Consider the following 24,357-nt stretch of genomic DNA (forward strand, 5'->3'; position numbering starts at 1 on the left):
AGGCAATAGGCTCAAGCTGGAACACCAGAGCTTCTCACTGGACACTGGGAAACATTTTATTTACTGTGCAGGTGAGAGAGCACTGGCACAGTTTTCCCAGGAAGATTGTGGAGTATTTTGCCTGGAGATCTTTAAAAGCCACCAGTCCGTGGGCCTGGGCAGAGGCTTCTAGCTAGCTCTACTTGTGCAGAGGGATTGGATAAGATGACCTCCCTCCTCTTGGAAGGGACAAGAAGTCCCTTTCAATCAAGCATTCTGTGATTCCGTAGAAGCAAAATTTTACAATGGACAAGTTATTACCAGCTGTTGATATGCTGGTACTTAATTTGTCAGGAGCAGCAAAAGTCAAATAACTGGTTGGTAGGAATGGGCTTCTAATGACAACGTAAGTGTGCAGTTAGGACAATGATGTGAATGTATCAGTATATGGAGAACACTGCAGATTTAAAAAAAAAAAAATCCTTTTTTTTTTTTTTTTTGTCTTTAGCCACAGAGAAGTTATGTTACTCATAAGCAATGGTTGGATTTCTCAGGAGAAATCTGCTATCTGTCTCCTTTACTTCACAGTTCTGTCCCTTACAGGAATGCAGGAGCTCTCCTGGCCATATGCAGAGGGAATTACACCTATACCCTTCCCAATATATCAGTCTTTGATAGAGGAAGTCAAACAGGTTTGTTGCCCTTATGGGAAGTATGAGCTGAGCTCCTCATGTTTCCAGTTCTTCTGCAGTGTCTCATGTCGTCTTTCATCATGTGCAGCAGTGGTGTACTGAACAGTACACCAAGAGGTCTTCCACTTCCCTATAATAGAATTGTCACTGAATTTGCATTGTCTCATAAACCTTTCTTCATTTCTGATAAGAAATGTGAGTAACACTAGAAAAAAGAAATTTCAGTTCTGCTTCTCTGCATTAGCATTAAATACAAACCCACAGACTATAGCTTCAAACTAATTAAGTCTCTCTAATGAGTGCCCTTCCTGTTATTTCAGAGTGTGGAAAAATTGCCAGAAATACATACATTTGATTTAGAAAATGCAAAATGGATCATAAGGAGAAAGGCATACTTACATTAAGGAATAATGATAATAATTTAACTAAAAAGCTCTGCTCTGGTTTAGCCTTACTGGAACACAGGCTTATTATTTTCAAAAGATGCTTTTATTTGTTTGCTGCTGTAATATAGAGAGGAACTCAAAAACAGACAGACTTTATTCAAACAATTTCCTTTGTGCTGGGCTCTACATTGCCACATTTCAGAACAAAGGGAATCTTTATCTCAAAGTTTATAGACTCCTGGAAGCTAATTTTATAGCACAAAGCCTGTCAAATGTTTAACTATCATCACTGTTGCACTAGTATAATATTTTAGTTAGATGTTTATCGTGGCATAGCTGTAATGAAAATAGAGTGCGGTTTAAAATCACAGAGCTCTGTGTTTAGTCATAGGAGATGCATGGAATTGGGTGGGGTTTTTTTGTCATACATATAATAACACATTTGCACAGTACTTGAGGATTGCTAACAAAACAGATGAAGTGCATTGAATAATTAAAAAGTATTTTATATGGAGTACAATTTTGTCATGTCGTATTTAAGGGTATCACTTGGCTTCAGAAGTGCTTGGGTTTGCCAGTTGTTACCTTCCTGGTTTACTTTATGATTTCAATTGCTGCATTGCAACCTAATATGAGAGGCCATCTCAATTCCTCATTTTGATTAAGCCTTTCTGGGCTCATCAAGTAGAAAAGTAGATTTTTTTTTTTTTTTTTTTTTTTAATTTTGATTTCCCACAATGGATATATCAGTATGTGGGCATGTTTAGGCACAGAATTTTACTGATGGCTAAATAAATGAGACTTTAGGCTTGCTCCATTTGAGTGGCTGAAGCAAATTCACAAATCAAAGGAGATAGGACTGGCCTTTTATGACTTGAACAGACTGGGTTTTCTTCACAACTCTTACATAGGTTTCCACAGATCCTTTATATATTTCACAGAAATATTTCAAAGCAAAAAGTTTTATCTTTCCTGAACGTACTATGAGAGCTGAACTAAAAGGACACAGATATTTTATTTCAGGTTTGTATGCTCTACTTTAATCCACTGCCCTTTAAAGTATAACCCATGATAGAAGGTTACCAGATTGTCTCCTGCTTTCACTGCAGTGTACGCTATCCATTTTTTTAATAAAATACATGTTCCACTTTAAGAACATTTATGAACACTGTAATTTTTTTCAGGACTGAATTCTGAAAGATGCCAAGGACCAATATTTCCCGTATTTTTCAGTGAACATAAGTGTCTTCCCTGACATTCTTAGGAGTCTGATCATTATACTAGTATATAGCAGATGGAGATGACAGAGGGTGAGCTTTGGCAGCACCGTAAGGCAGATATCATCTTTACTATGACCATCTCCAATGGAGAGACAAGCACTCCAACAGAACTTCAAGCTGCTACTTCCAGTTTATAATGGGGGTCCTTTTTTAGGTGCTCGTTACTGTGATATTTGTAACAATGACAAGTAAACAATTGGTTGCTCAAAATACTACCACTGTCTGTTTGAGTATTTATGAATGCTTGGTTGTCTGTTCTTTTTTCTGTTAAGCTAAATTAATGTTCCTAATTTAAAATTAATAGTGTCTAGTGCTATGAAATTCTACAGAAGAAATTGTCGTACGTAGACCGTTATTTCAAGAATAATCGTTGGTTATTTCTGCTAGAAATAAATGAAATTGCAGTATACCGTATGTGGGTTTTATTGCAGATTTTGAGTAAGTAGGAAATTCTACTGCAAAATTTTTGATTAAGACCAACATTTTAAAGACTGAAAATTAAAAACTACTGTCACATCGTGGACCTCTTTGTATATACACAATAATTGTACGGTCTTTTTCTATTCACTTTTTCTCAGAAATATCATTGGAGGCATTTCATGGAAGTGCTTAAAACTAATTGTGTATATATTCTGACTTTCATATATGAAAACTTTACTGATTGCACAGCTGTATTTCAGATGTAAATCACAACCTAAGAGGTGTAAACAGCTCACTTCTCTGTTATAGGAAAAGTTAATAAGGTGAGGTAGAAGTCTGTGGAATATCCTTAAGAAAATCATTTGCAGAAATCCCTGTAGAGTCTAAGAACTTTGTAAGGCAGGTTTACCTGAGTATAGTTGGATATACTATAGGTATCCATGCATTTCAGTAGAGAGGCTTATTCAGGGCCTAGAGCTCAGAATAGTTAACACAAACATCAGTTTTGCTATGTTAAAGAGTTTTGTTTAATTTCTCTCCATCACTGACTACCATCTAGAAAATTAAAAACAGTAAGACTTCTGCAAATGTGGGAACTGTTCGTTTTGAAATGCTTTTGATTCTAATGTATTGTTCAGTTAACCTGAAAAATCTTTGGGAGCTTTCATACAAAGAACAACTTCCAGTCAGAATTTAAAAGAATGCAAGAACTGGGCAGATTAAGAAAAACGAGTGATAACCCATCTTCTGTTATATCACTAGATTTTATTTTCAGCTTGAATGATAGTAGTGAACAAATCTATATTGTCATTATATAACCTATTTCTTTTTTTTTTTTTTCCATTGCTTTTTAGATCTAACTGTGCTGAAAACATCCGTAAGCACATTTTGCATACAGGAAAGCATGAGGGAGTGAAAATGTATAACTGTCCTAAATGTGACTATGGAACCAATATCCCCGTAGAGTTCCGTAACCACTTGAAAGAACTGCACCCAGATATTGAAAATCCTGATCTGGCGTACCTACATGCTGGTAAGGTCATTCTTCTCTTGCTTACAAATTCTTTGCTTTTCTACGGTGAGCATGCTTAAATGATAGCAATAAGAAAGCTAGCTGTTTTGAAGAACATGACTTTAAAGTGAGTTTGGTTCTCTGCAAGTTTTCACAAGGGGTGATGGCCATGCATCAAGCACTGAAATCCATTCATGTTTCATAAGCAAGGTTTACAGCTCAATTCATGAACATCAGAAATGTGCTGTTAAGGTAATGCCTCATCTTGAAATTTTGTTGAAACTTTTTAGGAAAGTTTTTGTTGTTTTTTTTTTTTAACGTGTAGTAAACCCCTAAGAACAGAAAATCAAAATCTCTTAGGAATACAGTGGCAAAGGAATGTACTGCTTCAAAAATCCCTATATTTCATTACAACAGAACAGTGTTTAGCATAAGAATATGGAACAGCAGAGATCTAACAATAACTTCCGTGTATGTTTTGAGGCTTTACACTGGAGAGCGTATATGAGAAAATCCCTGGAGGAATGCAAAAAAGGATATTGCTTTAGGAGCAGAATTAAAAGTTTGGGATGTTTTCTACTTAGGAAAAATGTATTTATATATTGCAGAGATTGTGAAGTTCAAAACAGGAGAGCAACAAAATCAATTTTTGGATCAAAAAAATGGGAGAAAACAGTTTAGTGGGAGGAGGCTAGGAACAATGGCAAACTTGAATGAAACTTATCTTAATTGAGGATAAGTTAGATAAGCAGATAAGTTAGACATCACTGAGAGGATAGGTAAGTCAGAGGAGAGGAAGAAAGAACAGATGGTGAGAAGAAAGTGTTTGGAATTCACAAACTCTTCCCAAACAGAGGAGGAAGAAGCTTTGTGGGCCAAATCTTCCTTAATATGCAGATTAATCTTTTGTTGAAGTTTTGCTGTTAGTATTGTTCTGTCAGATTTGAATCTTCTTCTATAAGGAATTATCTCGTAATTTTTGAGTCACATACATGGGATGAAGATGACCTAGGGAGCTTTCATTCAGCTCTATGCAAGTGCGTGTGCTGAAGTTATTTTAAAACCTTTCACTCTTCTCAGAATGGCTGCTTACTTTCCTGACTAGAGGCAGTGTGTAATTTGTACCATATATTTCTATTTGCCAAGTATACCACTTCATTTTGGAACCAATCATCAGGTCATGTCAGCATATGGTGGATAATATCTGGATGTGCAAAAAAGTGCCAGTTGGCAGAATACCAATTTTAAAATAGGTCGGAAAACTGATTGCATTTTGCCATAGTTCTAACTAACATGAATGAACATTGAACTCGGCTTAAATCCAGACACTATGGGATTCTCACTGTCATAATCTCACGATAATATAACAACTAAAATGCTTTCAATAGACAAATATATCTTTCTCGTATGTGAAGGAGGTGACACTGGTACAACTAGTGACATTTTTCTAAAACTTCAAAATCTGTGCATTGTTTGTTCAAAACTCCAGTATCTAACCAAATTAATTGCTCATTGCTTTGACAAGTGGAACAAGAGAAGGAGCAGTACCTATGGTAGAAGGTAGAGATTGGTTCTCCAGCTGCTTTCCTCAATACTACTTCTGCTTTCAAACAGCACTGCTTGGTAGTGATAATTTTAGTTTGAAGTAAATGCCATTTAGGAGCTTTTGTCTTATAGGCATTATGATACTATTATGATGCGTTATTTATATCCAAAGAGAAAAATATCTATGGATTGACATCTCCGTTATTCCACTGCAGAAACCATGGCATCTCACTACTGCATAGTGGCTATTAAACTGGCTGCAATGCAAAAAGTCCTTTGGAGAGAAGAGGAGCAGATTGCTAATTATTGTTTTGATCACGTTGAAGGTTATGCAACAATATCAGGCTTTTTTTCTGCATCATTTCTGTGCTGCGGAAGTAGTTCATATTAAAAGTGAACATGATCCTTGAGAATGAGTGCTGCTCTGGGATACCAGAATAACCCATTTTTTTCTGCATTACTATAATGGGCTTATTCTCTGAGTTTCCCCTTGTGCAAATTAGATGCAATGCTGACATAGTTCAAGGCAAAAAACTTCTGCTTAAAAAAGGCTTTGTTGTAGTCACTTATGTGATTATGGAACTGCTTAAGACATCGAAGAGAAAACTTGGAGCTGTTCTGCTAATTTAGAATTAGGAGTCATGAACTATTTCTCATGAATTTAAAAAAAAAAAAAATCAAGGCAGGCAGATGAATTTATTGTATTCTTTGGTACATCCATTCTTTCCTTGAAAGCAATCCTATGCTTGTGAAGCATTCAAATTATCCAGCATGCTCTGAGCGTGTCTGCCTCTCTGGGAGTATGCAGTGGTGGAGGATTGCTTATTCCTTTGGATCCTGGCAGAAGGAAAAGCATGAGCCACATCTCTTTGCTGTGTAGCCCTGTTCTGGGGCCTGCTTGGAAGAGCCTTGTGCTGCTGTGGAAAATTATAGGTGTCTCTGGGGTTGGGCATCCACAGAACAAAGATCATGATGATAGTGTTTTGGCAGTTTGCTGCCTACGTGGTGATTGAAGGCTTAGTGCTCATGAAAAGTTACATAATTCATGACCAAAATGATAGATAGACACTTGATTATAGTGTATGAGTTGCTTCACAGGGAGAAAATATCAGACGTGAGCTACTCCTAATCTAGCTGAGAAAAGCCTAAAAAAAATAGTTACTGACTGCATAGTCAGACAAATTGAAATCAGAAACAAAGTGCAAACACTTAAATATGAGTTTGATTGAGCTCTGACAGCAACTAGCAGAAGAAATTTCCCCTGTTAGGCCTGAGGTTGCTGGGCACACTGCAATACTCATTTAAGATAATTTAATGGGCTTTGATGCACCAGAAATCAGGCTATTATCTGATAGTCCTTTCTGCTCTTAAGTCTTAAAACAGCCTGTTGGTAAGGGTTCCACCTGTGCATCTAAAGTGTGTAGGTGCTGGAATAGCTGAGGACACATGTAAATTCTCCAGCATGGTCTTCCTCTTGGAGATGACATTCCCATCATCGACACTGAATTCCTTCTCTCTGAGCTTGAAGTACCTGTGGCTATCTGATAGATATATCTTCCTCTCTGATATGTAGTTTTAAATTCTTAATCAAATGCATAGGAACAGATAAATTTTTAACTTTAAGAGGTGTTAGAAGAATTCCTAGGAAATTCTGCTCTTCTGTTTGGCAATTCTCTTGTTTTGTTATTGGCTTCTGGAGTTTGACATAAATGAAAACGACAGGTCAATTAAGCATCTGTTCAGCAAGCCAGGCCTACCTCCTGCTCTTTTTTTTAGTTCAGGAGAACAGTTTTAGCTCTTGCCAGAGAACAATGAAAAAAGAGAAGTTTACAGCAAAATCACTTTTATTCATAAGTTTGAAAAATATTTTTTGAACTTTTTTTGAAGTTCAGTTTTCAAAAGGCTGTGCCTCCACACTTTCCTCTTTCCATTTCTTTACCTTTTGAGAAAGCAAGCCGTACCAGCAAGCTGCAACCTGATTACATCATCAACAAGGGACCAAATTGTGATGCTATCAGTTGTAACAGTTGCAATATTCATGAACGGAATTCTGAAAGTTCAAATAGTTAATCCCAAATAAAATTGTGATCTTTATCCCACTTGACAGCTACATTTATCAAATTATTAAGAGAAAAAATTGATTGCTAAAAGTTATGGTGTGATCTATTATGTGATTTTTATCAAGGTATAACTGTATTACCAAGTGGAAACTGCAGACTTATTCAGAATGTGAATTGGACGCACATAAACTGATAATATATCAATTATACCAGTGTTCTAGAGATTTTCTATTTCAAATTTATTTTTTCCCTTATCTTTTTACAACCTCTGACTCTTTAGTAGGAAGTATAAAGTTGGAAGCAAATTAGGAAAAATAAAATAATAGTCTCTGTTTACTGTTATATTCTCTGAATTCATCGTGCCACAGAAATATAAATTCAGTGAATGCTATGGGTGAAATCATGGAAATACGAATCAGTTAATTCCTTGTGCAGACACTTATTTCAAACATTAAGTAAAGCCTCCAAAGAATGGATAAACAATTTTATTTGAAAGCATATTAAACTTTGTCTTGATATAGTTCTGCTCTTAGTCTTTATCACAGTTTATATAAAACATTCTTCAAATGCTGTAATTTAAATCAATATTAAGAATCTGCCATTGCTAGATATAAGCAAATCAGGTAGGAGCCTTTTCTGTAGGAATACTGCTTGGATTGGTAGTCAGATAAAACATTATTTTTGATAGCTGATATCCTTTAAAAAAAAAAAATAGAAAAAGAAAAGCAGCAGCAGCTCTGCTTCAAACAGGTTTGCTCTTGTCATAGCTATTAGTGCCAGTCTTTCAATAGCATGTCATGTTGATTGGCAGACACTCCCTTTCCTCTTTTGTGAAGAATAATAATTTTAGTGTGTGCTTGAAATAAAAACCTAGTATAAGTGATTTGCTGTTTGTAAAGGAGAAAGCTAGGTTCCTTGTAACCTATGTAGATTAAGTATTATTGTGTTTCAGGGAAAATTAATCTACATTTAAAAAAAAAAAAAAACTAAAACGGGAGTCATTTTGATTATTTTTATATCTGTCTTCTGTTAGGAGGTATTGTATGCCTGGAAGAATTTCCCTAGCCACTGTCTCTATCTTGGTGGTCATGACCATGGAGTTGGTACTTTCCAGGTAGCCACTGACATGAAGAAAGATATGATTTTATTTTTTTTCTTTGTCTAATACGTAGCTTTTGCTACTCCTGTAGAAGGCCTTTGTTGTTCATTTCATGGTTCCTCAGCTGCTTTTCCTGAGGAGTCAGCATTTAGTGCTGCTGAGTGACATGAGAGTGCTGAAGTATTTTGATGCAAATATTACATCATCTAACATGCAAAAAACCCACCACTGTTAACATTAGTAATACTGCATTAAGTGAACACTATTCTCAAATGAGTGAAGGAATGAATCTCAGTAGGAAAAATATGTTTGGGATATAATTTTAAGAAAAAGGAAATTTTTTGTCTAGACCGAAGTCTGGAACTTCCCTTACTGCCTTTGATCAGTGGAAGGTTATGTTTGTCACATCATGCACTGTTTTTCTATCAGAAAATTTGATTTTGTGCTGTAGGTTCATTACACAAGTACTTTTTGTAATCTATAGCACCAATGACACTCATAGTTATAATCTGACATTCTGTTAATGCCTTTCTGCCCACATCCCCCTGCTCAGGGAGTTTCCTGCCCCTCTTTATTCTCTGAAGGACCATCCCAATTTGTTATAGGTAGCTAATTTTCTTCCAGAGTGACCTGTTAGATTTTCCTTGCCTGTGTCTAAATAAATAATCTGGGGGATAGGATTCTGTGATAGCTCATGTCTGCTTTCCTATCGCTCTTCCTTGTGCTTTCCTGTTCCTGGGGAAGGAACAATTTGCCTGACCTGGGTGCCAGCTGTGCAGAAGATGAGAACAGAAATTCTCATCAGTTTTGGAATCATAAGATCATAGAATATATGGAACCCTTCAGGATCATTAAGTCCAACTCCTGGCTCCGCACAGAAACACCCAAAAATCAGAACACATTCCTGTGTCGAGTCCTAAAGCCAGCCTTGTATCTGCCCTCAAAAGATCATCAGACAGATAGAGGTCTGCTTTGCAAATTATTTGTTATCCATTGCATGATGCTGGTAGCCACATACTGCTTCCCTACTTGTGTTCACAAAGACTGTTGCCTTTGCAGGGATGTCAGATTTGCTAATGAAAAGGAGGTAATCTTACTCCAAGGTATTACTTGGAGTAATTACACTGATAGATATTAAAACCTTCATGAAGAACACGAGATGTATTATTGGCTATTTTCTGCTAAAAATAGAATATCCTAACATAAAACTTTTAAAGCAAGGCTTAAATATTAAATTAGAGAAGTAGAAGTCCCTTAAGATGAGGTAGCAGATGTAGGAAGGCAAAGTATTGAATTCTGCCAGGAAAAAACGCTATGCATATTGGTATGTGGCAAATCTAAGTATTAATATGAAACACTTGTATTCAAATATTAATATATAAAAATTCTGAGATAAACATAAGAAGCAATACATTAGGCTCATCAAGAAAACTTTTGAAATAAAAAATGATGAACTTTGCAGAAGCATTAGAAAATAAAGATGTATATTGTGCAGGAGTTATGCAGGATGTTTTGAAGTCTGGAGACTGTCCACCCATAAAATTATAAAATTTAATTTCTTTTCCTATGAGGAGGAATCCTTTTAAGAGTAGATCTCTTAGTGTATCATCCAGGGAAGTTATGCTGGGTTCCTAAGAAAGCTCTCAGTAATTGTGTTTATTAAGGCAAACACAAGGTGTAAGATGCAACTTGGAGAATGGAAATGCTTATTTATAATGTAATATATAATATTATTGAAATGTGCTGTGAATTTATTTACCCCTGTGTATGTATAATATAAATATCTATAGAGAGTTTTATAAGCATATCCCTATTACAACCGAATTATTGAAGGACAGGGTTTAGTGGGAAATATTGGTGATAGGTGGACAGTTGGACTGGATGATGTTAGAGGTCTTCTCCAACCTTGGTGATTCTATTATTCTGTGATTACTTGGAGGATTGAACTAAAATGTACTTGCAAGACCTGAGAGCACACTATATTTCAGTGTGACGATATACCAGAGTTCACTTTGCCTACATAATACCACCACCTGTTGGCCTTTGTCAATGTGGCTATTCGTTATTTAGTGGGCACTAAATTTGCTATTGCATCTGAGGTGCTACCAGCATCTCAACAACATGCACAGAAAGAGTGTGCTCCTAATAAATCATTTAAATGATTATTATATGCAAGTCTCTTTTGATTTACTTGTAAGCCATTGTCTCAATTTTCTGTTTTTTTTTAATTACAGAATTGTTTATCAGAAAATTTTGCTGCTACACAAAATGGAAAAAATAATATTAAGTAATTTTGCAATCAGAAATGTTTAAATATATGTGGATAATGTTAGATACAGAAGGACTGAATCAAGCATTACTTGTGTACTTTACTAGATCAAGTCATTAGTGAGGAGAAGAGCCCTCAACAGTAATTGCTCCAATGAATCACAAATCATTGGCATTCCATGCTGATTTTTAAGATTTCTTTTGGGCTTTCTTTTTGTTTGCTTTCATTGATCCAACATATGCTGCACCGACATTCCATTAATTTCTTGACGTGGCATCTTGGATCTTGACCTTTTGCAAGCAGGGATGCCTTGTCTGTCTGGTACACGTGTTCTTTTGTACTTCTTCTAATTTCTACTTTACTTCCAATAGTTCTTCATAATTTTTCCCATCTTTTCATTTACCAGGTCTTTGGTACCTTTCAAATGCTAAATGCACTCCCATATATCCTTAGTAACCATGCTGGATTTTTCTGTCCTTTTTAATATTTAGGTTTTATTGGATGAATGTAGATTGCACCTTTTCTAACTGTGCCTTAAATAATTGCCACTTAAGGGAATTAAGAAGTACAAGGGAAGGAAAATGCTGACCCATAGACTAAGCAGAAGGAAAAAACGTTCCCACTGGGTCCAATTTCCTAAGAAGGACCATCAGGATAGTGACTAGGACCTGAAATTATGGGCTGAATGACCTCTAAAAAATTATCAATTCAAAGAGGAGCTTGTCTGTAACTGTTTGCACTAAAGGAAATGAAGATAGATAGAAGTCTCACAGAAGAAAGATTGTTTCAGTTTCTTGGTGAACATAGAAGAGCATGGTATGAAACCATCATGTAAATACATTGCATGCAGACTCTCTGTAATTCTTGAATCATGTCAAAAAAACAGAGGCAGATATTATCTCTATTAACTCCCAAAGTGTCAACTAGTTTATAAACCCTGGTTCTAAATGGGAAGATAAATGTACATCTTCTGAATTTAAGATATTTTATTCAGGTCTTGCATTTATTGGAAACAGTGCATGCTCATCAATATCTAACATCAAAGAAATTAGCTGTACAAAAACTGCTGCAGATCTAATACAGATGTGTTCCTTCTCTGAGCCACTGCAGTCTGACTTTCATATAGTATTCACTGATAATACGAAAGGAGCTTGAAGTGAATGCAGTTTTCATGTAAATCGCATGGGAACCTGAGTATAAATGAAAACTTTTGGGCCACAGATAATACAAATTACTGACTGAGCTCCGCAATACTGGGTTAAAGACATTGCTGCTTCTGTAGAGATATGGGCTGTGAGAAGTAGTAGTGCAAGACACTGGGAGCAAAGCTGCTGGACAAATTTCTGCACGCTACTTAAGAGGATTTTTTTAGGTACTAGAAGGATTGACTACTTCTCAACTTAGAATTTTAGAAACCTAGGTTTTTTTTTCAGAAACTGGAATTTCCTTATCAACCAGTGTATGTTGAAAATAGTTTGTTGCTGTATGGTTTTTAGGAATATAATGGTGTTGCAGAGGTGATCAACATGCTTAAAATGTTAAAAAGACTATCGTATGGCAATCTAAGCTATGTCTCAACCTCCTTTGTGACTTGCCAAAATGGTACTTTTTAGTCTAAACAGTAATAGCAGGTAAAACTTTTCTGAACAAAGTTTGTCAAAGATTTAGAAGAATTGGTTTATTTTGAAGTGATAGCATTCAGAGGGAACTTTTGAGATGAAATTATTTATTGATGGGGGAGGGGGAAAGATAAAACCTTGGTCATCTAGTTGTCTCAAGAGACACTGAAAATTTTTAGGGAAACATTTTTTATTTAACATAGATTTTAGATTCAGGGTATGTATTTGTAATGTAGATATTTTCAGAACACTTCTAAGAGGACAGTGGAAGGGAGGCATCAATTGCAGAAGGATTTGGTCAGGTTGGGGATACTTGCTACACAGAGAGTAAATCAATACAACTTGTGAGCAAAGTAAAGTGTTTGAGGATCTCAGGAAAGCAGAGAGAACTAATGATATTTTGATGTGTGCTGAGTGGAGAGATTGGGACAAATCATTCAGAAAGTATTTCAGCTCTGTTATCATCTTCTCGCTAGAAATGGAAAGGGGAGGGAATAGCTGCCCACAGAAGCTATGGTGCCCCATCCCTGGAGGCACTCAAGGCCAGGTTGGATGGGGCCCTGGGCAGCTGAGCTCATGGGGGGCAGCCATACCTATGGCATGGGATGGGGTGGGCTTGGAGGGCTCTTCCTACCCAAGTTGTTCTGTCATTCTATGATCTGTTTGGAATTTTCACAAAACTTTTTTTTATCAGTCTGTATACTTTTCCTTTGCTTAAATTAAAAGTGCAGCTGTTTTTACTTCATAAGAATTTTGAAAATAAATACCTTTATTTCATAAAAATGTTAAAGAGGTAAACTAAGATGTTTCAATTATTTACTCTAGTATTTTTTGGAGAAAATCAATGTATTTGTGGTCTGATTTCTTCTGATGCCGATGGGCAGAAAAATGGGTGTCCTTCTTGGAAAATGTAGAAATAGGTTTGTTATAGAAAGAAATTGTACCTTAGTTTAAAATGTAATGTGTTTTTGTAAAGCTCTAAATACACTTGAATTTAAGTCTTACTAACATAACAGAGCGTTACACTACATTTCTCAAAGCAGTTCTGTTTTTCTGAATGTGGTTGTGTCCGTTTCACAGGCTTCACAAGATATCCATGTCTAAATATTGGTAAGCATTATTATCAGCTGTTTTGTTTTACTATTTTAGTTTTTCACATTCTCTCTCATATTTCCAGGAAGTGGTAATTGTTACATATACACTTACATGAGAAAAAATCGTGGAAGTAGATTTAAAGAAGAAAGAGAGAATTTCTAGTAGACTTTGTCTATACGGACTGAGTTAAACCAAACTATAGTCCTCATTTTTCATGTATTTCTGAATGTAAGTGGACAAGTATTAGCACTTAAAGGCATAGGTCACATACTTACTACCAGGTTTCTTTTTTTTTTTTTTTTAAGAGTGTTTAGAGGACGTATTCTAAGCTTTTTTTTTTAGTAAGTCTAATTTGTTTTGGAAAGCCCACGTTATCTGATTCTTTTATATTTATAATTAAAGTTTTCGAAAGAATAAACAAACACGATTTCTGAAGTTCTGGTGAGGAAGTACAGTCTTGGGTATAAGAAACTGCAGTGTTGAGAATAGAAAGAAATAGAGCCAGGCCAAGTTACCAGTCTGCATGTTGTTGTGTTGTGCTGAAACATTACCCTCTGCTACAGTATGGATTGTACAGAGCGAGATGTGTTCCAACAATTGAAAGCTTTAGGCTTCTAAGATGCTTAGAACTAAAGGCGGTTATTGTTCCAGTTACATGAGGTAGGTGATAACTTAAATTGCTTATTTTCATTTTCTGGTAAACTTTTATTTTTCACTCTTATCGTTCAGAAATGAGGTTTTAAGTGTGTTGAACTGTTATGAATGTCCTTCAGCAAAGTAAGGACTGTGAATTTCTAAGCGATACTGAGTTTCTGATGATATTGGGAGATGGAATTTGGGTAGGTGGTTTAATTTTGTAAGGTAGAACCTGTAATAGATATATCACGAAACCTAAAACTGACTTTATTTCATCTATTGCATTCAAGCACACTCATTTTGCCATGTAAGTAAAGTAGTTTCATACATTGCTGAAAGTATATGTGACAAATTTCTGTATTTTCATGATTTGGCTTAATTTTTATCAGAACCAAAACTTCTTTGGCAATTTTTCTATTTAAAGGCTTGCTAATCTGCATTGATTTCTTAGTTTGGTATGGAATCGTGGCTGAAAAATACAGTACATCACTGCCTGTTCTATCACCTGACAGCGACTGATAAAGCATCCGTGCAGAAAGTGTCAGAAAAGGTTAATATTTATTGATTTTATGGCGCTACAACCAATGTAGTTTTGCCATCAAAGATGTATGGCCACCAGCAATGGAATCTGTAAAATTACAGGTTGGGTGCTAGTTTTTATTATAACCTATGCCAGTTTTCTGGGTTTAAAAAATGACAGATATTTAATTTAAGACAAAAGGCTTTGTATGTGCAGCTACTATGTACCTGGAACAGGAGTTTTGCATTCTAAAACGAAACCCAAGCACTGTGCTTGAGAGCTTAAGGGTGAAAAAAACACACATCCTTGCATTGCAAATGACAATCACATTTAGCCTTTTCATCCACTTAACTACATGCTATTGATCTGTAGAAGGTGCCCAAGCAAGTGATAGCTGAAATTATGAGCAATAAAGGGCTCGCTTCTTCAAACAAAAAAGTATATAATTAGACAGAGAGGAGGAGGGAGCAGAGCCTGTGTTTGGTTTTAGAGACGTTTAAACAAGATGGACTGAGTGCAACAGCATTGTTTAAGTGTACGCCACGAGAAATCTGGTTGCCTTGAAGCATAAATCCATGGTCTGGTTGCAGCTTGTGTGTAAAAATTAGGCGTGCACTCCAGCCTTTACATTTATCTCCATCAAGATTTGCCTGACAGAAAGACAATCAGTTGGTTTGCTTACATCAACTAGGGAGAGGAAAATCTTGCAAAGCTTTGGTTCTTCTAAATGCATCCCCAGTTTGCATTTTTATTCTATTTTTCATTTAGCTGACTCCCGATATCAACTTCTATATAACTGATAGTTCTATTGATATTTCCAGAAGGTTTTCAAAAAGACGGAAAAATACTTGCTGGTGTGCTGAAAATTAGTCTACTAAAACGCATACAGTTGTACAAAGACTTTGCACAGGGAGGTTTGTGAGGAATGGGGGCCAGATCCAGCCCCATGTTTTAAGAATTCCTGTTTAAAGAATACACACTGCAGAAGACTATTTTTTTTTATGTTTAGTTTTGCATGCAGATTTTTCTCAGCAGCGATGGGTTTGGTTTTGAACAGAACCTGATGATAATTCAGCAGCTAGAAACTCTTATTTTAACCTGACCGGTAGAATGAATTGTGTGGCATACAGTAAACATGCTTTAGATCGCCTCTTGTCTGTACCGCAGTTTTCTGTGGAGCTTTATACCACCAGTTTGTCTGGCTTCCTTTTCCCCAGACAGCTTACCCATTTTATTGTGCTCATTTAGAGGAAAGAAAAACTGTTTGTCTCCTTGAAAGGCAAGAGAACAGTGAGTGGAAAACTACTTTTATAGCTAAAATACCATTATAATATACGGCAACTAAAATTCTAAAATCGAAAGGGAAGATACAAGAGAAATTCTTAAATCATTGTTTTAAAACCAGTGACAATTTGAAATATTCCCATGAAGATTCCTATTTTTTTTTTTGCCTTCCTCCGTTGAGCTTAGTAAAATGTGATTTTTAAAATGATTGTTAAAATAACTTGTTTAATTTCAATAACTCAAATAAGATCCATTCCTCATATAACTCCACCTTTTTTATTTTAATGACTGTGTCATTAATCTAACATTTTCCATTTTTATTGTGCTTCATTTTTCCCCCTTCTGATCGCTTTAAATTATGACTCTGAAATGGCACGCATTCAGCGGCAGCATGCTCTGCCTGCCTTTTTACATCTCTCTCACCCCTTTCGTCCTCGTGTTTTTAACCTTTTGCACAGCCAGGTGCCAACAGCATTGCGGCTGTGTGGTGTCTATCAGTGACTTCCAGGCTGCAGCTCCGGGTGGCAGCTCAGTGACAGAAGGGTTTTCAAACACTTTATTTCATTGTTTAAAAATTAAATATCGCTGCTGCAAACTGTTTGTTATAGTTTATAAAGCCTTCACCCCCAAAATTGGTGCTTACCTCAGGTAATGGTTGATATGTTAGGTTGTTAACTGATTTTAACAAATGATTTTGTGGAATTAATTCATAATGTAATTAAACTTTAGTACCAGTAATACACAACCAAAGCCGTATATTTATCTTAGATTGCATAACCATGAGAGGACTGCATTGCTTAAATCATTATCATTCTCCGAGTAAATAAAATTAATTTATTATAGACCTCACCACACACAAATTTGATATAAAACTAGGGGATAAGGAAGAAAATAGGTAATTGGAGGCTGCAGCTCACGGAATGATTACTCGTGTTAATGGCCAGTGCGGCATTCTGGCCCTCCTTATAGCATCTATGCATAGTAGCAAGTAAAATCAAGAGTGCAAGCAATTCTTAGAATTCAAATTCTGCTCGCATTCCCTAGGCTTTTTCACTGATCTTCAGATACAGGATACGATGTGGTCCATCGGATTAGGATTCGTATATGGTAACGCTGTCTTGAACACCTTGTGCATGCACCATGTGTGTTTGCAGCAGCACTGCAGAGCGCGCCTGCAACTTCCAGGGCAGAAGGTATTATTTGCTGATATCTCTGTGTGAAAAAAGCCAACGTGAGCCAGAAATTGCTACCTGTTATTTCAGATGGGAGTGAAGGTATAAAAGCAAAATAGCTTTGAAATCACCATACTTCTAGTTACAAAAACATTCAGGTAGCGAAATGTTTCATCAAGAATCAGAATGGGAAATAGAAAAAAAGCTCTGTTTTGAGCATGAAATTTGCACTGGTGATTGTAAGTGGCAGCAATACAGTTTTATTGCTCTTTGGGGGCAGGGTTGAGGGCATGTGTGATTAGAGGTGCCCATGTGTCAGCTCTTTTTGCCCTGGATGGAAATAGGCACTGTTTGGGAGCCTGTTGCAGAGCGCTCCCGGGGGCTGAATCCAGGCTGTTAAAACCAGAGTGTGGGAACTTCAAAGCTGCAGCACCAAGGGGCTAGCCTGGGCTAGCAGTCCCCAAAGAAGCAGGGAACTGCATCACATTAGTGCAGCAGTGCAGCCCCTGCATCAGAGCGGGTTTGCCTCTGGCCCATCTGCTGTGCAGTGGGGAAGTGAGAGTATGAAGGCCTTTGTGCTTCAAAGCAAAGCTGGTGCTGTTGGAAGCCACTGGCTAAAATCTCCAGAGTGTTACCTACTTATTAGAGGGGCAGGGAGAAGTGCCTTCTGTGGAATACTCAGAGTGTGAGAGGTTTTTGGGAGGAGGCTATAAGTATTGCCAGCCCCACTCAGCCTTGCTCACCACCCCGCATAGTGTATGTGATGCCCCTCATATGGGACGTGTGGATACCTTGTTGTTGGGTAAATATTGTACTTGCCCCCAGAGGTCTGTAGAACATGCCCTGGCATTTAATTCTTAACAGTTCTTCGGTATTATTTCTTCAGTTAACAAGTTGCATTTCTGTTTACCCACAGTTCCTCAAATATTCTTTGCTAGAGTACTTAATGAAATCATTTATTCAGACTTCCTTGATCCTTTCTACTAAAGTTATAAATTTGATAGCACTGCTATATTGACTGGAATGTTACAGAGCAGTTGGCTTTTATTGTTTTTGTGATATAAAGTATGTGATTTTATTGTTCATTTTTATATCTCAGATTTCATCCTTTATTAGAATTTTGAGCTGTATCATCTTCAGACTAAAATTTATCCATTGTGCTAAGTGCACTTTTAAAAATCCTGATTAATTAATCTGTAATTCCTCCTCCATCTTAACAGCTAGATCTTAGGGTTTTTTTGATAAAATCATGAATGAAGGAAAGTAAATGTCATCTCTGTCTCAGTATTATTTTTTTTTTCAAGAGACACTTGTAAGAGTTGCAGCATCTGTCCCAACACTTCCTTGAGCTTTAAAAAGGAAAGAGCAATCATGATTTTCAAGAATGTTTGTCCCCATCTTTCTTTCATTGCTCTGGTTCTGGGTACTGCAGGCAGAGGTGGGAAGGTCCCACTCCTATGTGTGTGTATGTAACCCAAATCACAATTTTGTAATCATAATTCCACTCTATAGTAATCTTGTGCGATTATATGTGATTGAAGCTGAGATATGAGCATTTTGTGGTCCCTGATCAAAAGCACAGTTTACATCCTATCCTCCTCTAAAATTTTCTTCTTGATTTTGCTACAGCAGGCATTAAGGCAATTATTTTTTGTAAATAAACTGTATATTACTTATGGAGTATGTTTAGATTTGTCTTAAGTGCAGCTTTAAAAATATTTGTTGGTTTTGGAGTAAATAAAATAGCCTATAATTGTTTACAGCTGTAATTTGAATAACTAATATATATGCTCCAACACAACTATCTTCACATGTGTTTTATCTGGGAGACTTAAGTGCTTAAAATTCAAAAGTTCTTTACAGATATTCAGGCCAAAAGAAATATCTGTCATCTCATATAATTTTGATTATCAAATTTTGTGGACAGCTCATGCATTGTTTTTTCTCAGCAGCTTATTTTGCGTGCTTGATCCTTACAGCCAATTTGTTGAGTTTTCTTTGTTTAGCGATTTATTTGTTTATTCTGCTGCTGAGCACTTGCAATCAGTGTTTAGAGGCTTCAAGTTGGCATTTATGTTCCTGCAAGAGAAGCTGGGTTACCAGTAAAAGTGTTTTTGAAGTCACATTGGCCTTGGTTGAGGAATTGCCTGAACTATTGTCCTATCACTTACAATGGTGATAGCTTCTAAGGTTTAAATTACAGAATCGTTTGGGTTGGGAGGGACCTCAGAGCCCACCCCATGTCCCCCACCAGCTCAGCTGCCCAGGACCCCATCCAACCTGGCCTTGAGCACCTCCAGGGATGGGGCACCACAGCTTCTCTGAGCAACATGTTCCAGTGCCTTACTGTCATAGATTGTGTGAATTGCAACCTGTTTGCTTCAAAGTACATAAGATTTTTTGCATATTCGTTTGCAAGTATAATTTGGTACAGAGGAAATTTTTATACAGATGCTAAATAGCAGGTTATGTTTTTCATGAAATGCAGTTATTAACTAATATAGTTCATAAACTAATCTACAGTCTGCAGAAATTCTGGTCAGTGACAAACTTCATAGAAATCAGGAAGTAAGAGTCTTAAAGTAAATGGTTGGAATTCTGGTGGAGTGAAGGAGTAGACTTTGTGCAATGCATGAAAATGTCTTGTATATTTTCAGTATACAAACCTTCCCTGTCAGGCCTTTATATATATATATATATATATATATATATATATATATATATATATTTATATATAAATGCACACACACACTATATTATACATATATATTGTGTGTATGTATGTACAGATAGATACTATCTGTACATATATATATAGCATCTTTCAGGAGTAGAGGAATAATATAATTTAGAAATAATCTAGAAAATCTCAAGCCTTAGATTGAATCTCAAGCCTCTCTGCAGAGGAAGGGAGAATAAAAGAAGAGAGGAAATAAGGTGCAGAACAAGTCAAGTCCAGTTCTATAAACATGGTACATAATTTATCTTTTAAATGCCCAGCTTCCCATTGAATTGCACTGGACCCTCACAGTTCAGACCTGCATTTGTGGATGGAGGTCTATTTCAGGCTTACATAGGAGATTGTGAGGCAAAGCTGCTGCCTTTGGAAGGGCTAGTCTTCCTCTAATGTAGGGCATTGTTTTGATAGAAATATATCTGGTTTTCTATGGAGAAGACAAATAAATTAATATGCAGTGCCTTTATTAATATGGCGAAAGGAAGTGGAAATGCCAGATAGGGCTCCATTTAAAAAATGCAGCAGCCACATGTGTTAGGAGTGAAATAGGGGAACATATACAGGAATGTGCACTGCTGTTTCAGAGAAAAGAAGTGAAGTGCTTTGCTTATTTCTGGTACAGTTTGCTACTGACAGTGGCATTCCACAAGAAAGACTATACAGAAATTCTACTAACAATCTTGGTCACTGGCAGAACCAAATCTAGAATTTCATTTTCCCTATCTGTGCTATTTCATACCTAGATTTACTAGTAAAGGACATTAGCGTTGAATGCTGCCTTTTGCATTAATGGTTGTTGCTAAATAACTTTGGCCTTCATTCAAAAAATATATATGTGATAGGTGATTCTGAATCCCAATGGACTATATGAATGGGAGAGCATGAGTGGAGTTTTCCTCATTGTCTGAAATTCCTCAGAAATAGATGTGGCAAATGTGAAATCAAAATATCTCCTAAAACTGGGCCATTTGTTATGAGGGATTGGGTGGGAGGAAGGACAGAGAGTATTCCATCACATTATTATCAGAAAGAACCCTTAGCTGCAGGTGGCCTGCGGTTGAATAGCTCTGAACATAGCTGTTTTATGCAGGGAGACATTTGGTCTTTGTCTCATCCAGGAAAATGGAGAAATTCGTTAGTCCTCTTTCCCCCTTTATGTCTTCTCTGCCATACCCAGCATGAATTCAGTAGAGTTGACATTTGGCCTCATCCCCCTTAATTTTAATAGTTGTCTTTGAAAGAAATTGCCAAATTATTAAATGTTTAATATCCCAGCACTTAAAACATACCATTTTAAAACAGTCATGTATAATACTTTTTTTATGTGCATATGTAGTAAAGTGCACCTATATTTTCCTTTGTGTTTGATCATTAAGAGATATATTATATTGTCAATATATACTATGAATGATTTTTTAAACAAACCTTCTACTGACTTGGCTGTAAACTTGAGAAAAAACATTGGTTTCACCTTAAGGTTGTAATTTCCTTATGTTTAGTATAAAATCAATACTTTAAGAGTGACTAAAATAACAACCAGACAATATTTACTACTTTTATGCTGAACGTTTCAGATCAGAACTTAGGAGGAGGATCCGAGTTGTAATTTAAACATTTATAACCATCATTCCAATCTCTCTGACAAAACTTACTTCATTAGATCTAGAAATACAATCATTTCAATTAAGCATTACTCCAGCGTTGTTTTTCTTAGCATCAGGCATAGGTACTTGGATCTAATGTAGTCCTTCAGCCTTATAAGTCAGGAATAGTTCCTCTGATAGCCATTAATTAAGATCAGTTTAAAATTGCTTGAAAAGAATTAAAGAATTGGGTCCACTACATTGTCTTTGAAAATAAAGTTAAAAGCATGAATGTGATAATATGAGTGTCTGTTCATAGATGTATGAGGTAGATAAAGGGCATTTTGCCATTATGTGTCAGATTATTTTGACTTCAATTTTTCATTGAGGCATGTTGAGTTAAGGTGGTGCCTAATGTGAGTAATAGTGACAGAGTCTGACCTTTTTATGTGATTTTTTTTTTTTTTTTTTTTTTTTTTTCTTTTCTATAATGATAGTGAACCTCTGAAATAAACCTTATACCAGTTAGAGGGTGTTACAATTTTGTTAGGCTCTTTGTCATGGTGAACCAACTGGAGATGAATTTAAATCTTTTGTCTCACAATCCATACTTCTCCTTCTTAATACTCTCTTGCTTTCCGAAACGTAACAGACTTTAAACATTCACAAGTGGTAAGTAAAGCAGCTCTTCAGTGAACAGATATAATTACAAAAGAAATAAAAGAAGGTAACTCAATTTTCAGACCAGATGCCGCACTTATTCTTCCATTGTCTATACCTCTATAGTTGTGAATACTCCAGTGATTTTATGTCAAATTGTGAAATACCAAGTCCAGAGATTTAAAAAAACAATAATAAAAATAGTCAGAAACAGCAGCTCTGAGGATACTTCATTTCATTTTTGCCCATTCCAGCTTGAGAAATGCTATTCTAGATTGGTCTTCCATAGTTCTGTCTTTTTGTTTCATAACTTCAGGTTATTTTGCGTCATGTCCTTGAAACAATTCTTTTGTCTATGTTGTGAATCCTTGCCAAGTCTTTTCTGTCTGCACAGGGTGCACATAGCTATTGTACTGTCATTCACCCAAACAATATGTCCTCTGTGGAGATGTTATGCTTTCATTAGTATGGTATGGCAAAAATTGTTTTTAAATACTGATTGGCATTAATTTTTATATTTCAGTTTTGTATGCATAATAAATCCAAAGCTGAACGTGGTTAGCTTTTCAGGATATAATCATGGAAAGAAATATAATATCCTGGTTTCTAAAATGAAATCATGTGACTGTTTTGTGTTTGGCTTGATCCAAGGATAATGTTTTATGAGGAGTTTTACGAAGTAATCAGACATTACTTGGTCAATAAGAGCAATACTGAAAAGTAGGCATTGTCATTTGAACCCAAAAAAGTTACTCACTCTAGCAACTGCAGGCTGATACCAGAATCACCAGCACCAGCAATTTGTGCCTTTATTTGGTGATAAATTAAACAGGTCTTCCTGAGCTCATGCAAGCAGGAAGTAAGAAATGATCTCAGACTTTGTGAGTCACACTGTGCCTGATGAAAATAAAGGTGTAGGAGATACAGAAAACTGCTGTGTGTGATTATTTCAGATATATTATGTTACTGACACTGCAGCAAAGACGGACGTCGTACATCTGGCATACAAACACAACATCATTTGATCTAACCAGCAATCCTGAATTAGTAAGAGAAAGCACCATTGACAAACTTTCAGCTGAATATACAATTACAGAGTTTACCAACATTTTCAACGTACTTTCCAGGCAGCTGATCTCAGATAGTGTTTTCCATAACCCAAGTCTTCTGAGACTGCTTCAATTTCATTTATCATTTCAATAAAGACTAAGTAGAGATTCATGCTCTGTCTTCCATATTTTTCTTACATTTGATATACTATGATGGTTGCTTTTCTCATTCCTTTAAATCCTACTTGGTTTCTATATAGACACATTTTTTGTATCACTGGAAAATGATAGAGAAACTTTCTAACTGGAGTTAAAAAATGTCTTTTCGTGACCAATTGTATTCATGCTCCTCCAAAATGAAGGAGTGTACTCTTTAAATACGTGGGAACTGTGATTGCAGCCCTTAGCTATTCCAGGAGAGCTTTTCTCTGGATCAGGTGGTACTCCATAGGAACACAGTACTTCTGGAGAGCTCTGTTAGTAAGCTATTAGAAACAGACAACTCAGTTGTGAACCCCCTTCAACAACATATTAGCTCTAAGTGGAACAGTGTGATTTGGTTTTTATTTTGAGGTCTTATTTATTACTCTGTGCACTCTTCTATAATTTCATCACTGGTGAATTTAGGTGACCTGTTTATGATTATTATTATCCAAGTTTGCAAATACTCTTTGAAAGATCGGTTTTGTTAATAATCAGTATTAGATTTGCTTATGCCCTTCACTAGGACATAAGTGTAGCATGGCCCATAAACTTCCTTTACAGCTTTGTGGTTATTTTTATGTCTTGTTGATTAATGAGTCATTGCATATCATGACTCCTTTTCCTGGTATTCATCATGTGTTAGTTTGTGTTGCAACATTTTCTTGCAGTATATGTTATTGTATTGAACTCTGTCTGACTTTTTAAAGTTTTAATATATTGATATTGTAGGTGATTGTAGTATCTTTGAGCAAAGCAGGATGTATGCACACTGGTAGTGCCTGCTGAAACAGGCAGCCATTCAGCTTTACGTTAAGTATTTTCCTGATTTTAGATGGAAGTCAGTACTACAGTTATTTGTTATTACAGTTTGGTTTATCTTCACCATCTTGTTAATTCGCTGGTTTGTTATTTTAGAGTTTGGGGTTTTTTTTATGTTGAGTTGTATTGTTCGTATTATTGTATCAGGTAATAAAACATCCAAGTAGATTTTTTTTTTTTAATTTTAGAACTTGTTCAGGTAAGAAATTTAGTGTGTAATAAGCCAGTGTAAGACTT

At 36.1% G+C, this 24,357-nt stretch overlaps 1 protein-coding gene across 1 annotated transcript in view; it reads left to right on the forward strand.

The window, feature by feature from the left end:
- Window positions 1-24,357, forward strand: part of ZNF407 (zinc finger protein 407) — a gene marked incomplete at both ends in the record, with an annotated part of 307,878 nt that overhangs the window by 210,350 nt on the left and 73,171 nt on the right. The window contains one exon of the mRNA XM_079533931.1: window positions 3,612-3,790. Coding sequence (XP_079390057.1) covers window positions 3,612-3,790 — 179 coding nt within the window. The remainder of the gene's footprint in view (window positions 1-3,611; window positions 3,791-24,357) is intronic.

Source organism: Tetrao urogallus (assembly GCF_951394365.1).
Source record: "Tetrao urogallus genome assembly, chromosome: 3".
Classification (NCBI taxonomy): Eukaryota; Metazoa; Chordata; class Aves; order Galliformes; family Phasianidae; genus Tetrao; species Tetrao urogallus.